This window comes from Hyla sarda, chromosome 9 (assembly GCF_029499605.1).
Source record: "Hyla sarda isolate aHylSar1 chromosome 9, aHylSar1.hap1, whole genome shotgun sequence".
In the NCBI taxonomy this organism is placed as follows: Eukaryota; Metazoa; Chordata; class Amphibia; order Anura; family Hylidae; genus Hyla; species Hyla sarda.
The window spans coordinates 44,334,375-44,351,489 of record NC_079197.1 but is presented as its reverse complement, the minus strand read 5'-3'; the positions used below and the strand labels follow the sequence as shown (position 1 = coordinate 44,351,489).

The 17,115-nt window shown below is 44.2% G+C and overlaps 1 protein-coding gene, 1 long non-coding RNA gene and 1 pseudogene across 3 annotated transcripts in view; 1 reads left to right on the top strand and 2 right to left on the bottom strand.

Moving 5' to 3' along the window:
• Positions 1 to 17,115, top strand: part of LOC130290438 (uncharacterized) — a 48,316-nt gene that overhangs the window by 10,476 nt on the left and 20,725 nt on the right. The gene's annotated exons all lie outside the window — the stretch shown is intronic.
• Positions 6,100 to 15,653, bottom strand: LOC130290437 (thymosin beta-15A homolog). 2 transcript variants are annotated; one of them, XM_056538070.1, is made up of 3 exons: positions 15,375 to 15,653; positions 8,106 to 8,210; positions 6,100 to 6,231 (listed from the first exon to the last, which is right to left on the bottom strand). In XM_056538070.1, exons 2-3 carry the CDS (start codon positions 8,203 to 8,205, stop codon positions 6,194 to 6,196), a joined length of 138 nt encoding a protein of 45 aa, XP_056394045.1. In that variant the 5' UTR covers positions 8,206 to 8,210; positions 15,375 to 15,653; the 3' UTR covers positions 6,100 to 6,193. The 2 variants fall into 2 exon arrangements, with proteins under 2 accessions (XP_056394045.1, XP_056394044.1); XM_056538069.1 differs by lacking the exon at positions 15,375 to 15,653 and adding an exon at positions 11,988 to 12,039.
• On the bottom strand, positions 7,515 to 7,592 carry LOC130292156 (U2 spliceosomal RNA; annotated as a pseudogene).

Sequence of the window (17,115 nt, the reverse complement as noted above, 5' to 3'; positions counted from 1 at the left end):
CACCTACAGCAGAGACGCCCTAAAAATTAGGAATATTATCAGCAATCACTGGCATATCCTGTTTTTAGGAGAGCAGCGTCCCTAAATTTTGGCACCTAGCCAAGTTAAATGCCAACAGCAAATATACAGCCTTCCCATGGACCCCTTTGGGAGACCACTTGAAAAAGGAAGCTACAAGTGCAATAGACCACGGTGTCTTTGCTGTTCACAAATTAACCACAATAATACTAATTTTGTGTCATCTACTACAGGAGAAATCTGTGAAATTAAATACCGGCTCACTTGCTCTACTGATCATGTAATCTATATGATCTAATGTCTTCACTGTATCCTACAGTTCATTGGCCGTACCACAAGACCTCTTCATTTAAGACTCAACCAGCATCGTTTGAATATTAAAGAAATTTTGACTCCATGGACTGTCAAAACATATTGCTCTCATTCACCCTGATAGTGCACCATCTATTAAAATTACACCCATTGACTTTGTCCCAGCCAATATCAGGAACCGTATTTGAGAAATTAAAGAGACTAGAAATATACTGGATATATAAGATGCAAATGTTATCACCTCATGGTTTGAACGAGATCAGAGAACATAACATTTAGCTTCACCCCACTCCGTAGCTTCCACTACTTGTCATTTTCTACTTCTGCAATCCCCTGGTTTTGTGCCCACTGTTCTGTCACGTATGCGTATATGCGTAACCCTAGCCCTTCTTGTTCACGCATGCGCAATCTCTACATATGTCACATAGACTCTTGTACGCTTGTGCACGATCCACATCTGTCTATCACATCTTTAGCTGGATCCGTTTCCGACCTGCTTACATGACGTCACTGCATTACTACGTGTGAGTTGGGCTTGTATTATTACAGCTATATAAATTTCTATGTATATTCCTCTACTAAAGCTTTTAATATGGATTCCACATTTTATATGTGAAATTTTAAATTGTTTTTATTGTTTGATCTTTTTTATGTACTTTTAATAATTTCCCGTGGTACCGGCACATTACCGGACCTGGAAGACCTTCCTACTCTGTCTTTAAATAAGCTACTGTGATTTTACTATGCATGGCCTGACAGAGCCCAGTTTGGGTTGGAATTGCTCTGATGTTATAGCGTTGCATCCTTTTTACACCAATAAAAGAATTATATCCTTCCTGAAGTTTGCGCCCCATATTGACGTCCCATTTTGCCTGAGGTCGATGACCGCTGTTCCTGCTTTGTACATGCCGATTTTCGCTGGTTGATCGAAGGGACCAGGAGGCTGCACTTCTCTAAGACATGTGCATTTAGGTGTTATGCTCTCAGCATAACCCACCAAGGTAAGGGTCCAATCTATTGGCCCCGTTATCCTTACTCAATTGTGACCATCAAAATTTTGGGTTTACCTGCACGAGGTGTGCACCGTTTTTTTTTTCTGTTTCCTGTTCCTTTTGAAACTTTTGACTCTATTTCCTTAAAATTTCTTACCATTAAAACAGTATTCCTTGTAGCCATCACTTCAGCCTGAAGGGTTAGTGAAATCCAGGCTCTTTCCATTCTATAACCTTATTTCTAGTATTAGAGGATAAGATTATTTTTCAACTAGACCCAAATTTTATTCCAAAAGTTGCTTCTTCCTTCCACAGATCCCAGGATATTGTTATCCCGTCTTTTTGTGCTCATCCTAACAATGAGCAGGAGCAATCCTTCAGTTTTTTGGATGTCAGGAGAGCTGTCCTTAACTACATACAAGTTACCAGTACCTACAGGAAGGATAAGAACCTGTTTGTAAAATGTGCAGGTCCTAATAGAGGCAAGAAGGCCTCTAAAAGCTCTATCTCTAGGTGGATTCGTTTAGCCATCTCAGAATCCTACACAGCTAGCGGGAAGGATCCACCCTCAGGGATTAGGGCTCATTCAACTCGTGCAGTATCCTCCTCTTGGGCAGAAAAAGCTTCAGCCTCAGTGGAACAGATATGCAAAGCTGCTACTTGGAAAAGATTGCATACCTTTTCCAAACACTATAGACTTGACGTAATGGCATTTGGATGTAAGGTCCTAGGTGCTGTGGTCCCTCCCTAATAATTCTTTGGTATTTCTCAGGGTTCTGTCGTGGAGATGACTAGAGAAAAGGTGAATTATACTCACCGATAATTTGTTTTCTGGGAAGTCTCCACGACAGCATCTATACATCCCACCCTTGGTGATAGTTTTTGTGCTGGTTTTTAATTGCCACTTTTTTTCCTTTTCTACTCGGTGTTCTTTATAAATACACTGGAGGGGAGAGGAAGGGGAGGGTCTTTTAACCTCAGTGTTTTTCCCTGTCCAATCAGGCGGAGGCAATCTCAGGGTGCTGTCGTGGAGACTTCCCAGAAAACAAATTATCGGTGAGTATAATTCACCTTTTTTACTTTCAAAACTTGCTATGTACGGAGCTCAGAGTCTTATGGACCTTCGGCAGGAAGTACCAGTGGGTAATAGAAGGGAAGGATGGAATCAACCTTTCTGCCTCACTCCTAGAAATGACCCCCTTTTCAACAAACTTTCTTAACAGAGTCTGCAAGGTAGACTTAATCTTTGGTACCGGGTTCCTCCGCAATCTAACATAGGTGTCTGCATTGCCCAACTGGAGCTGAGCCTCTCCAGAATAATGATAATGATATTACTGCCTTCATCAGACTTCTTAATCACTATATTATCTCTGCTACTGAGGTTGTCCAGCGCTAACCGTAGCATAAATTAGGGCCCTTACTTCTTCCATGACCTATGTTTGGAAGAGGTCTACGTTGCCCCCAGGCACTATTGGAGGACAAAAAGGAAGATTTAACACCCCCTGTGAATTTGCCTTTACAGACCAAGACTGGCCAAGACTTGTCTCCACAGAACCTGCAAGACAAACATTTTAGTCTCATCACTTCAGTGCCATCCTCCCCTCAATATACACCATATCACTATTGCCTTACATAGTAATAGTGCCCCATATAGCACTTAAGCCTTCTCTGTGCCCGCATATAGCAGTTAGGCCCCCTCTGTGCCCCCATATAACAGAAAGGCCCCCTCTGTTCCCACATGTGGCTGTTAGGTTGACTCCATTCCCACATATGGCAGTTAGGCCTCCCTCTCTCATACAGTAAAGCCCCCCCCCCAGGCCCCCAAATTAGCTCCTTCCATATAAGCTAAGTAAATTCCCCATCTCTCTTCATATTAGCTAGATCCCATCCCCTTTATATTAGGTATGTAGGCTTACCCCCCCCCCCCCCTTATATTAACTAGGTAGGTAAGCAGGCTTCCCCCCCCCCTCCATATTAGCCAGGTAGATACCCTTTCCTATGTATTAGCTAGGTAAGCAGGCTAATCTGCCCTCCTCCCTTTATATTAGGTAGGTAGGTAGGCAGGCTCCCCCCCCCCCTTTAGAGTAGGTAGGAAGTTAGGCAGGTACACCTCCCCTTCTTCAGAGTAGGTAGGAAGTCAGGCAGGTAGGCTTCCACCCCCCTTTAGGGTAGATAGGCAGGCAGGTAGGCTCCCTCCCCTTTTGTGACAATGTTTGTAAAATGAAACAAACATCTTACCTTCCTATAGGGCTCATGTGGGGCCGGGAGCTCTTAGCTCTTAGCTCCACCACTCTACGGCCTCTGCACACAAGGTCGTGATACTAACGTCAGGACCTTGTGTGCTAGTGGGTGTGCCGCTCTGTGGGCTGCTGCCCGCAGGACGGGAGGCCTACCAGGAATTTTTTCCGGTATCCTGATAGGCCAGTCCGGCCCTAAGGAGGTCTCAGTCTTTCCTGTATGCTTGTCTTTAATTTACGATCCCTTTTGTACTTAATAATTGCTGTTAAAAACCTGAATGAGTGAACACACTGGGGGAGATTTCTCATTTGTGGCTGTGTGCAGTCATCCCCCCTGCCTTCTCTTTCTTGCAGTTTGGCTTACTTGCACCAAATTTATCCACAAGGTGCACAGACTTTAATAAATTTTGGGCAAAAGAAAAATCACCTCAGAACTTGCTTTAGGGTGTCACTTTTCTAGGGCAAGGCAGACATGAATCAGCTTTTTTTTTTTTTTTTTAAACGTTTGCACACTTTTATTGCGCCTTTTTCATAAAGGCAATGACTATAGAAGTGGGGGGGGGGGGGGTGCAGACAGAATGCATAACTAACCATGCAAAAGAAAAAAGATTAACCACAAACTGTATTACACATGCATACCCAATTAATACTAATGACTGTGGTAATATAAAATGCAATATTTCATTATAAAGTAGCCGTCACACACAAAACAGACATTTAAAAACAAATTAAAAGTGCCCTGAACCAGGGACACCAAGACACACACTGGAGGGGGCAAGGCGCTCTCCCTCCTGGAGCACGGCAAATTTTCAGCAACATGGAAATCATAAAGCACCATAAAAAAGTAAATAGGAGAGGAAGTTGCCGTGAGAAACGGAACGCGTGGGGTCATGTGGAGCATAGGCTGATCCATATTAATTTATCACATCGCATGGACTGTTTGATTGATAGAGGTTTCCCATATTTTAATGCATTTTACTTTCACACTGCTAGTACAGTGACCCCCCCCAACCTACGATGGCCCCGACATATGATCACTTCAACATACGATGGCCTCTCAGAGGCCATCGCATGTTGAAGGCAGCATCAACATATGATGCTTTTGTATGTCGGGGCCATCGCATAAACAGCTATCCGGCAGCGCAGACTTCTTCAGATGCCGCCGGATAGCCGTTTATGGTGCCCCGTGTGCTCCGGTGATGGTCTCCTACCTGTCCTCGGGGCTCCGGACCGTCCTCTTCGGGATTCCCTGCATCGCCGGCGCTCTCCATCGTCGTCATCACGTCGCCGCGCATGCTGTCCCGTCATCCAATAGGAGCGGCGTGCGTAGCGACGTGATGTGGCGACGTGAGAGCAACGTTCCCGGCCAGCAGAGACTGTCTGGAGCGTCGGGGACGCGGCCACAGTGATGGACGGCGACATCCAGGGCAGCGGTGACGAGCGGTGATGGTCCGGAGAGGCGGGGACACGTGAGTACAACTTCCTATACTTTACATTGCACGGATCCCTCAACATACGATGGTTTCAACAAACGATGGTTCATTTGGAACGGATTACCATAGTATGTTGAGGGACCACTGTATCCACCTTGTTGCTATTTTAGCTATCTCATGCTCATTACCTACTTTGTTATACAGGTTGCCAGGGGATATTATAGCATTGTTGTTGTGCAACATTTTTGATACCAATGTTATTTACTTTATGCTGTATTTTGATTTCCATCTTACTTAAAATTGGCCGTGCTCCAGGAGGGAGAGCGCCTTGCCCCCTCCAGTGTGTGTCTTGGTGTCCCTGGTTCAGGGCACTTTTAATTCTTTTTAAATGTCTGTTTTGTATGTGACGGCTACTTTATAATAAAATATTATATTTTATATATCCACAGTCATTAGTATTATTTGGGTGTGCATGTGTAATACAGTTTGTGGTTAGTCTTTTTCTTTAGCATTTTTCATAAAGGCACACATGGTAAATATCTTCCACTGCAACTGCACTGTATTTCACAGTCAATTTTGCAGAAAGTGTCTGTTTTGAAGTTGTGCTAAATATTTTGCAAAAAGAACAACTATACAGCCAATACAATGTCAGGAAGGCAATGGTAAATCTTCCCCACTGTGAATCATTTCCCTTCCCGGTCACGTGTTATGTGCTTTCAGTGTGAGTAATTTAGTGTTTTGTTCTTGGGAAGATAAGGCACTGCCAAAAAGAGTTTGGAAGCAACGTATCCACCTTCTCTCCATTTTAAACAAATGGCTGCTTGACCCAGCCATGCAGATAGTTCAAAAGGATCGGGCAGTTGAAATTCAGCTTGCTTGATCCTCTTCTCCACTAACCTCATTTGTCAGGGAGGGTCAGATGTGTTGCTGAAATCAGAAGGTTCAACCAACTTTTTCTGTAATGTGCTATGGAGGCTTTGAATGGGTTCTCACCTTCACTAGTATGAGGAACAGTCAGCTGGAAACCACATTAGGATAATAAAAACACTGAAAAACTGCTTAAAAGTGGAATATAAAAAATTTTATTCTCAAAAAAGTAAGCTTGAAGTTTACAGAGCAGTCATTATTGGCAGATGATGTTTCTTGTTTACAGCCAACCAAGTTAGTAGGATAGTGATAACAGGTGAAGAGTCATGTTATTTTAGGATTTTTTACATTCTTCTTTTTCCTTTTTAATATCTGAAAATAGATAAAACAATATATTAGACATTTGCTAAAATAATAATAGAACACAATGCAGATTTAGCACCTGGTGGAAATACATCACAGAACAATGCGAGCTAGAGGCTAGGGAGTTGTAGTTTTGCAACAGCTGGAGGCACCCTGGTTGGGAAATACTGAAAAGGCTGTCCGGGCATGCTGGGAGTTGTAGTTTTGCAACACCCTGGTTGGGAAACACTGGGCTAGGGGCTTGTAAATAAAGCAAAATGGACAGCTTGGCACAATGTTAATGTTATCATATTACACCAGTATTCATAGCAAGAACCTGTGTTACAGTATTGATAACAGCTTATCCCATTAATTTTGAGAATTAAACAGTTAACAAAGGTTTTTTTTTTTTTTTTTATCAATGTACATATATCAGTGGTCAACTCTCACCTCACCTGGAAGGTGCTAGTTTGGTTTCTGCATGTCCTGCACAGCTCAGTAAATTGACATTACTGTTTTTTATTTTCTTTCCAAGGAACGTGATCTCGAATCACCCAAAGTGCAAGAAAAAGTGTAAAACTTTTTACACTAAAAAAACGCGCACAGAGGATATGGTCTATCACAAGCCCTTCTCCTATAGGAGAGAGGCCCCCCAACAAACCTTACCCTTCTCCTCCGGACCAAAAGGTACCTACAAGGTTCCAGGTTCGATGTCCCTTTTCGACAAAACTACTAAGGGACCACAAATGCTCCCGGCATCCCCCTTGGCATTAGCCAAGGTATCTGCCCACAGAGCCATAAACGGTTGGTACCCTGCCCATGCAGGAGTACCCGGGGTTTTTGCAGGGAGGTGCAGAACCTGAGGGCAACACACACCTCCCCTAGACCGCCAGGAGGGACACCCAGAAGGGCTACTGCATCCTAACAATCCTGTGGACACACAACACGCAAAAAGTGACCGTGACAAAAATAAATAAAGTGAATGTGTCATGTTTACTGCCCGGACATTAGGCCGGATCTATAAAAATATCTCCGATCCTAGCCAGAAGTCCGGGAATCTAGAGGGGAGTGCCACAAGGTGTAGAGATATGGTACAAGTGCTTCCACTCAGTGAGCCCATCCTCTAACCACTCCCCGAGGTCACCACTCCCCGAGGCACAAAAGTACCTCGGCTCAAGACCCTCTCAGCCTCATGGCGAGACCCAAGGAAGCAGGTCACATCAGGGCAGCCGTTGAGCTGATTCCATTGAAAACCAGCCTTGGAACGCCCCGGTACCCTTGCCCCCTCCATGCAGCACCCGTCCTCACCAGTCATACATCGATGGTGTCTGATCAACCGATAAAACTGATAAGAACAGATACTACACTTGATCTTAGCCAAAAGCCCGAGAAGTGCCATTACTGTTTTTGGCCCACGATAAATGTCAAGGTGTTGGCTGAACATTTGTTTGCCTGTCAGCTATCTCTCCCGATTCCCTATATACATATGCATGCTTATTTATCAGGGACAAAGCTGCTGCCAGATAACTTTTAGTGCTAGCTTATCTCCCTGAAAACAAAGGGATTGGGTATGTTAAAGGGGTTATCCTGCCAAAGTCTGGGAAAGCTCTCTGTTTCCAGGACTGGAGAATTGACGTAACGCCACGCCCCCTCATGAAGTCACACACCCCCTCCATTCATGTCTCAGTTGTCACACCCCCTCCCATAGACTTGCATTGAGGGGCCATAACATCACGGGGGGCGTGGCCGACCACAGCCAGTGGAGTACCCCCCTAAAACATACTTCCTAAAGACAACAATGATAAATCTTCCCCATTGTGGTCAGGAAAATAAATAGGCCATAACAGTCAGATAAATGAAGCAGTATTTTACTGAAGACAACTTATATACACATATATACTCACCCTCCAGTGTAGGCAGTGAATTCTTTTCTTCTGTGCTAGTTTTACGGAGTTTCTTGCGATCAAATTTCTCCACCTCTGACACATCAGGTTTATCGGCCATTGTCACTAGAAAAACAACACAGCATAGCATGGTGTGTGGGTTAACACTGCAAATGCTGCAGCAAAGTTTAAAGCTATTAATTTTAACCCCTTCATGACCCAGCAAATTTTTTTTTTCTGGCTCATGTTTTTTCCTCCTCACCTTCTAAGGCCCATAACTTTTTTTATTTTTTCACTGACAAAGTTGTATTAGGGCTTATGTTTTGCAGGACAAGTTGTATTTTTTTTTTTATTCTATCATAGAATGTATTATGAAGCCAGAAAAAAATTGTGTTTTTGTGGGGCAATTTTTTCAAAGTTTGCAATACGGTAAAACGTGCAAGCTTTATTGTATGGGTCAATACGATTCCAATAATACCAAACGTGGATAACTTTTGTTTTGTTTTATGGTTAAAAAAAAATTGAAAACTTGAAAAAAAAAAATACTTTGTTCATTGCCATGTTCTGACCCCTATAACTTTTTAATATTTCCACCTACTTTTGTGTAGGTGTGGCTTTTTGATCACTTTTTAAGCCTTTTCTTCTAGGATGTCTTGTGACCAAAAATCAGCAATTATGGTGTTTGGAATGTTTTTGTATTTACACCATTGGCTGTACGTAATAAGAAATGTAATAGTTCGGACAATTAAGTATAAGACGATACTAGAATGGTGTAAATTTTTTGCTACTGCATTCCATTGATCTATCCTATCTGCGCTCGATTGTTAAGGGCTGCCTAAGGCAGTCTTCAGCAATCACAGAGCCAGGGAAACGTGAGGAGCAGAGGTAAGGCCCCGGGCTTCCTATACAACCTATCGTCACCCCGTGATTACATTGCAGGAAGGGGGCAAGTTGTTGGGACCACAAGACACCAAGGAATAGCGGCATTTAATGTTTAAATGCTGTAATCTGCAAAGATCAGAGTGTTTACTCAGTTAAATGATGGACATAGGAGCGATCTCCGATGTCCGTCATAACCGTCAATGTCAGCTGCTGATTTCCGCTTACCCGACCCTGACGTATATGTATGTCATTGTATTATATTTACATTTCGCAACTATATCCACATCGGCAAATGTGCACAATTTGGAGTCTATTTTCTGCTTCAGGTTTACTGTACTTTTAATTAAGAAAATTGCAGCAAACCAGCTTTGTGTGTGAGTAGCTTTAGGCTAGGTTTACACTACAGAATTTCTGAGAGGAATTCCGCTTTGAAAGTCCACTCAGAAATTCTGATGCAGCAGAATCCTATTGTTGGCAATGGGATTTTTCTGCACACTTTGGAATTTTAGCACTAAAGTTAGTTTTGATGCTGAATAAATGATCTTATTCTTTCAGTGAAAGGGAGTGTGGCTTGCTAGAATGTCAGAAGGGGGAGTGGCTTGTTAGAATAGTGTCAGATGGGGGAGTGGCTTGCTAGTATAATGGCAGAAGGGGGAGTGGCTTGCTAGCATATTGTCAGAAGGGGAGTGGCTTGCTAGCATATTGTCAGAAGGGGGAGTGGCTTGCTAGCATTGTCAGAAGGGGGAGTGGCTTGCTAGCATAATGTCAAAAGGGGAGTGGCTTGCGAATATAATGTCAGAAGGGGAGTGGCTTGCTAGTATAATGTCAGAAGGGGGAGTGGCTTAAGTAGCTATGATAGAGGCTGATATGGCTTGGCTGGACAATGCTATAAAGGGGGCATGGCTTGTAGGTATGCTGCTAGAAAGGGACGTGGCTTGCAAAACAAGGATCTCAGTCTCTGTTGGGTGAGGGTAAAGAGGAGACAAAGTGGAAAGACGATGGAAGGTTTTTCTTCACTTCCTGCCTGTCACAGCATATTCCAACATGGTAAACGGCCCAGCACAGGTAATAAGGGGGACATTTACCAAAACCTATGTGGAAGTAAAGTGGTGCAGTTGCCCAGAACAACCAATCAGATAGCTTCTTTCATTTTTTAGAGGCCTTGAGAAAAATGAAAAAATAAATCTGATTGGTTGCAATGGGCAACTGCACCACTCCTCCTCTACACAGGTTTTGATAAATCTCCCAATAAGTGTATATTACAATACAGTTGATCTCGCCTTAAAGGGACAAATATGAATACATTTTGCTATCTGGAGTACCCCTTTTAAAGGAAATGTGATGGGAGTGATCTGTCTGTGCACTGAATTTACACTGCAATCTTTATTGTTAACTAAGCCTATGGACAATGGAAATCTGGAATTGAGACCCGGTTAGTTCCGGTGTTTAGACCCATGATCGATCTGCGATTTGTGCATGTGTAAAATTGGCCTTAGACTTCTTTTTGATGGTGTAGTACAGCTCTATGCAGCAGCAGTATATTGAGTGGCAAGAATGGGATTGGATCCTTTAGGAATAAACAGGAAAATCTTTAAAAAAAACTAAAAAACTTTTGGAATTAATTTCCTGCTTTATACTAGTGGGTTCCAACATTGTTCTTGGCACGAAGTTCTGTACTACGCCCTTATTGTTAACATGCTTTTATTAAACATTTTGAAAACAACCCTCAAAGAGGGCACAGTGCTTATTAGACAGGTAGAAAGGGGGACAGGATATAGGGGTACCATGTTAGATTGAGTACATTGGATTGAGTTACTATGACTATTTTAAAGCAGCGGTAAGGGGTATTCCAAGTTAAAACACTTATCCCTTATTCAGAGCATTAGGGATAAGTGTCAGATCATGGGGGTGCAGCCATTGAGGACGGGGATCCTTACATTTGTCATTGTGTAAAGGGAATTCTATGGAAATGGAGCATACATACGACAAGTCAGGGCTTATATAGTGGCTTCTGGGGACTAGTTTTTTTTTATTTTTATATATCTTATATGGATGTCCCAACCACAATTAAATAACTTATTACACTATAAGGCTAAGTTTCCACTTGGTTTTTTTTCTGGCAGTTTTTGGATTTCTGCCACTGCAATTTTTGAGCCAAAGCCAGAAATGTATTAAAAAGGAATAGGACATATATAGGAAAGACTTATACTTCTCCTCCCTTATGGATCCACTTCTGGCTTTGTCTCAAAAGCTGCAGTGGCAGTATTCCAAAAACTGGCAGAAAAAAAAACCAAGTGGAAACTTAGCCTAACTTGTAAAAAGTATGATCTGCAGTTTGAGTCTTTAGCTATAAAGACTACAACACCCAGCAGTCACCACAGCTGCAGAATAATTATGTAAAACAAGGTGAAAGTTAATGTGTGGGTCAGTCAAGCAGGCCAGTCACACTGTAACGTCCTCATGTATGTGAGCCCCTCCAGGTATTCAGCAACCTGTACAGACTGATCCAGAGAGACAAGTTGCGGCCGCGCCCTGCAGCTGTGCACACGTCTTTCTGCTAACTCACAAGTGACTGCTGAGAGGATCTGTCCAGGGAAGTTACAGGTCCACTCCAAGTCAGGCTCTTTAACACCACATTTGTGGAGTCTGTTTGCTGTATGCCTCCAGAAATCTCCTGACCAATATAGACCCCAAACACTCGACAGAGTCCATTAAGTACACCACTCTGTATACTTTTTTATTTTTTATTAACATGGAGTCTATGTATGGGGGATACTTCTTTTTTTCATAGCTATACAGTGGAGGTATCTGTCACGTTGCCCTCAGAAATATACCCCCGCTGGATACCACAAAAAAACTGATGTAAGAAATATATAATGCCTGACAGTAAGTACATTTATAAGACAATCACTAGACCCAAAGTACCCCAGTCTAAACACGGCCAGCATGCAATGCTCCCTCTGAGAGAGTCCATTACTGTATGAGCGGCATACTCCATCCCCTGCACCACAAACAACTTACCTTGCTCTTCCTTTTCAGTGCCTAGTCACAAAATGTACGCTTAACACTGGGCATCAGGTTTTTACTGTGCTTAACACACCTTCTAGTGTTCATTGGTCCAGTGTACACACCCATGTAAAGCCCGCCTTATCTTTATACTTCTGCCTCCAGCCACTGTCTTTGACTGGTTACACCTAGTATATAGTATAAAGATCCAGACAACACTGTAGAGGAAATGTGTTATCAGTAAATGACCTAGTGTTAAAGCTTTTATAGTAACATATGTTTTATGAAATGTTGGTGATGTTTTTTTTATACTTCCATATTCCATATCTATAAAATAAAATGATATTCTAGTCTTGTTATCACAGTCAGGATAACACTGATAAGTGACACCTATACACCCTGTTCCAAATTATTCTGCAAATGATATTTTTCTCATTTACCGTATTTTTCGCCGTATAAGACGCACTTTTTCTTCCCCAAAACTGGGGGGAAAAAGTCGGTGCGTCTTATACGGCGAATACACCCCTATCGCGGCGGTCCCTGCGGCCATCAACGGCCGGGACCCGCGGCTAATACAGGACATCACCGATCGCGGTGATGCCCTGTATTAACCCTTCAGATGCGGCGATCAAAGCTGACCGCCGCGTCTGAAGGGAAAGTGACACTAACCCGGCTGTTCAGTCGGGCTGTTCCGGACTGCCGTGATTTCACCGCGGCGGTCCCGGACAGCCCGACTGAATAGCCGGGTTAGTGCTTACAGGACACCGGGGGGGACCTTACCTGCCTCCTCGGTGTCTTCTCCGTTCAGGGATCCCCTGTATGGCCGGCGCTCTCCTTCCTCGCCATCACGTTGTCGCGTACGTGCGTCGGCGTGCGTAACGACGCGATGGCGGCAACGGAGAGCGAGGATACTCGGCCGGCAGCAGAGACGTTCCAGAGCGATGGGGACACAGCGACAGTGATGGAGCGACATCCAGGGCAGCGGTGACGGGTCCGGAGCGGCGGGGACAAGTGAGTATTACCTCCTCCTGCAGTGGTCTTCAATCTGCGGACCTCCAAATGTTGCAAAACTACAACTCCCAGCATGCCCAGACAGCCAACGGCTGTCCGGGCATGCTGGGAGTTGTAGTTTTGCAACATCTGTAGGTCCGCAGGTTGAAGACCACTATTGGGTTCAAAATCTTTATTTTTTAAGATTTTGCCCCTAAAAATTGGGTGCGTCTTATACGCCGGTGCGTCCTATAGGACGAAAAATACGGTACCTAAATAATTGATGTAAATAACAGTCAGCATAATTCTCATGTCATTAACTATTAAGAGTACAATTCAAATTTTATTGATCTTTTGCTTGAGGATGCTCCAAAATTTTTCAATAGGAATGAGGTCATAGGATTGAGGTCAGGGGAGGATGAAGGCTACACCATGACCTTCTCTCCCTTTATCCCCATAGCAGCCATTGATGCAGAAGTATGCTTTGAAGCACGAGTTGGTGCATTATCATGCATGAAGATGATTTTATTAAGGGAAGCATAATTCTTCCTTCTGTACCAGGGAAGAAAGTGGTCAGTCAGAAACTCCACATACTTTGCAGAGGTCATCTTTATACCTTCGGGGATCCTAAAGGGGCTGACAACCTCTCTTCCCATGATACCAGCCCAAAACATGACTCCACCACCGCCTTGCTAATGTTGCAGCCTTGTTGGAACAGGGTGGCCATCCACCAACCATCCACTACTCCATCCATCTGGACCATCCAGGGTTGCACGGCACTCATCAGTGAACAGGACTGTTTGAAAATTAGTCTTCATGTATTTTTCTGCCCAATGCAGCCGTTTCTGCTTGTTAGCATTGGTTAGTGGTGGATGAAGGTTTATGCACAGTTCTAAGACTCTGGAGGACTCTACACCTTGATGTCTGTGGGACTCCTTTTGCTTCCCCATATTGCTTGAAAATGGTACTCTGCTTAACCCGTTGGGGACGAAGGGCGTATGCATACGCCCTTGCGTCCTGGTACTTAAGGACGAAGGGCGTATCCATACGCCCGTGGGAATTTCGGTCCCCGCCGTGCGCCGGGTGGGGACCGGGCCGGAGTGACTGCTGATATCTATCAGCAGGCACCCCGTGCAAATGCCCAGGGGGGTCATTAGACCCCCCCCACGTCGGCGATCGGCACAAATCGCAAGTGAATTCACACTTGCGATTTGCGCCGATTCCGGGTCATTACGGGTCTATGGTGACCCGGAATAGAAGGGGGATCGCGGTTGTCTAAGACAACTACGATCCCCCTACAGCGATAGGAGTGAGGTGGCAGGGGTGCCACCCCTCCTATCTCTGCTATTGGTGGTCTAGACGCGACCACCAATAGCAGATCAGGGGCGGAGGGGTTTACTTTTGTTTTCCCCGTCCTGCCCACCCACAATAGGCGGGGCAGGACGGGGAAAACGATGGGGACTGAAGGTCCACTTACCCCTCCGGAGGCTGCGGGCGACGGAGATTGGCGCGGGCGGCAGAAGAGGACGGCTCCCTGGATCCTACGGAAGCCGGTAAGTTGCCTAGCAACATCTGGAGGGCTACAGTCTGAGACTGTAGCCCTCCAGATGTTGAAAAACTACAACTCCCAGCATGCCCAGACAGCTGTTTGCTGTTTGGGCATGCTGGAATATGTAGTTTTGCAACAGCTGGAGGGCTGCAGTTTGAGACCACTATATATAGCCTGTGTTTGTGGGAGAGGCAGAGGCTCACCAAATACGGCCTGCTGCTCTCCAGATAGTTAAAGGGTAACTCCCATTAAAATAAATTTTTGCTATTGCAATCCTTATGGTAAATAAAAAATATTTATAATATACTTTGTTTAAAAAAAGGCTGACAATCATCCTTAAATGGTCACTCTCATTAAAACTAATTTCTGCTATTGCACTCCTTATGGTAAATAAAAAAGATTTCTAATATACTTTGTTTAAAAAAAAAAAATGAAGTTTTCTATGGTTTTATTTGTGCTTAAAAGCTCAAGAGCACATTTTCCCCCATCTCATACACAGACTTAGGACCGAAGTCCAAACACAGAAAGTGCAGCCTGGAGTGCTGAGGGGGGGGGGGGTGCCCAGCCTCATCCAATCATAGCTCCTCTCACACCTAACTGCCATATGCTGTTGGTTGGACACACCCCCTTAGCACTCCAGGCTGCACTTCCTGTGTTTGGACTTCGGTCCTAAGTCTGTGTATAAGATGGAGGAAAATGAGCTCTTGAGTTTTTTTAAGCACAAATAAAACATAGAAAGCTTCAGTATATTAGAAATCTTTTTTATTTACCATAAGGAGTGCAATAGCAGAAATTAGTTTTAATGAGAGTGACCATTTAAGGATGATTGTCAGCCTGTGTTTGTGGGAGGGGCGAAGGCTCACCATAAATACGGCCTGTTGCTCTCCACTATCGTCGCAGGTCTCATTCTTGTGATGTCATGCGGCCGTGGCTCGCTGACATTTCTCCATGTCAGCGTGGTAGTGCAGGATTCCGGCTCTGCTTCTGAGGGTTCCGGTAGGCTTGTTAAGGTTTGGCTACCACTCAGCAATTCCTGCCTCCTCGCATTCTTTATGCCAGTCTCATTTTGTATTAGTTACAGGTGGGGGTGGCTCATGTACGGAGCTCTGCTTCCTCCGTGCGTTCCTCCAGCCACCGCATGGTGCGCACGATTTACTCAGGTTCTCTGTCTGCTAGCCCTGCTCTGCAACATGCTGTCAGCAGATCGGGCTGTATTCTGCGTGTTACTCAGTTCCTCCAGAAGGGACAGGCTGCCTGCTGATTGTGCTATGTTGTGTGTGGGTGCTCTGCTCAGTTCCTCCACCAGGGTCATGCTGTCTGCAGGTTGTTCTGCATTGCACATATGATCTGCTTAGCTCTTTTTGCTGTTTCATGCTATATGCAGACCTCCAGATGTTGCAAAAGTACAACTCCCCGCGGGTTGGAGACCACTGCTGTACAGTATATATATGATCTGCCCAGGGTACTGCTGGGCTTCTCCTGTTCCATACCATGATACCTGCAGATTGTATTGTATATGTATCATCTGCTCAGCTCCTCCTGCTCTGTAGCATGGTGCCTGCAGATTGTACTGTATTGCATATGTATCATCTGCCCAGCTCCTCCTGCTCTGTAGCATGGTACCTGCAGATTGTACTGTATTGCATGTATGTCATCTGCTCAGCTCCTCCTGTTCTGTGCCATGGTACCTGCAATTTGTGCTGTACTGTTCCCATCACATGTTGAGCTCCTCCTGCTCCATAGTATGGTGCCTGCAGATTGGGCTGTATTGTGTATATCATCTGTTCAGCTCCGTGGCATAGTGCCTGCAGATCGTGCAGATCTTGCATGGTGCCTGCTGATTCTGCTGCATTGTATGTATCATCTGCTCAGGTTTCTGCATGACCCCCTTTCATATGATGGCATTCAACGGTCGCTTTATAATTATTACTTGCATAGGGTCTTATGGGTTTTTCCTAAATCTGTTCCCTGTACCTCTTCAGTCACTTTATGTTCAGGTTGCAGCTTTAGTTACTGTTATGTTTCATGTTCATCTAGCCTCATTGACGATTCCGTAAATTTCCTCTTTAAATCCTTATATTTTCTGTTGTGTAAGAATGCTTCCTTATTCATGTCAGTTGGGTTGGTTTTTCCATATCTTTAAGTTATTATTCTGTTGTAGGCCCAGTTCAAGCCTCTGCAAGTTTACTTGCAGGTACATTCATCCCTTGTCTTCATTCATTCTGTTGGGTCGAGCTTGATCTCAGCACCAGCCATTCAATTTGTTCATTCAATCACTAATCCTTCATCTTCATTCACGTTCCATGAAGTTCATTTCGGTAAGTAGTGCTTTGAGCTTGCTTCATGGTTGGTGTACATTCACACTCGCTTATTGGCCACCACAAGGTCGGGCCCTCTTTAGTGTTTGTCTTTCTTTTCCATTCATTATACATATTCATGTACTGTATTGAGCTTGCTTCATGGTGGGTGTACATTCACACTTGCTTATTGAGAATCACAAGGTCGGGCCCTTTTTATTGTTTGTATTTCGTCTCCGTTCAATACAATAATATTTCATTGTAGGTCTCAGCATTAGCTTATTCAGCTCATTTAGTCAAGCATTAA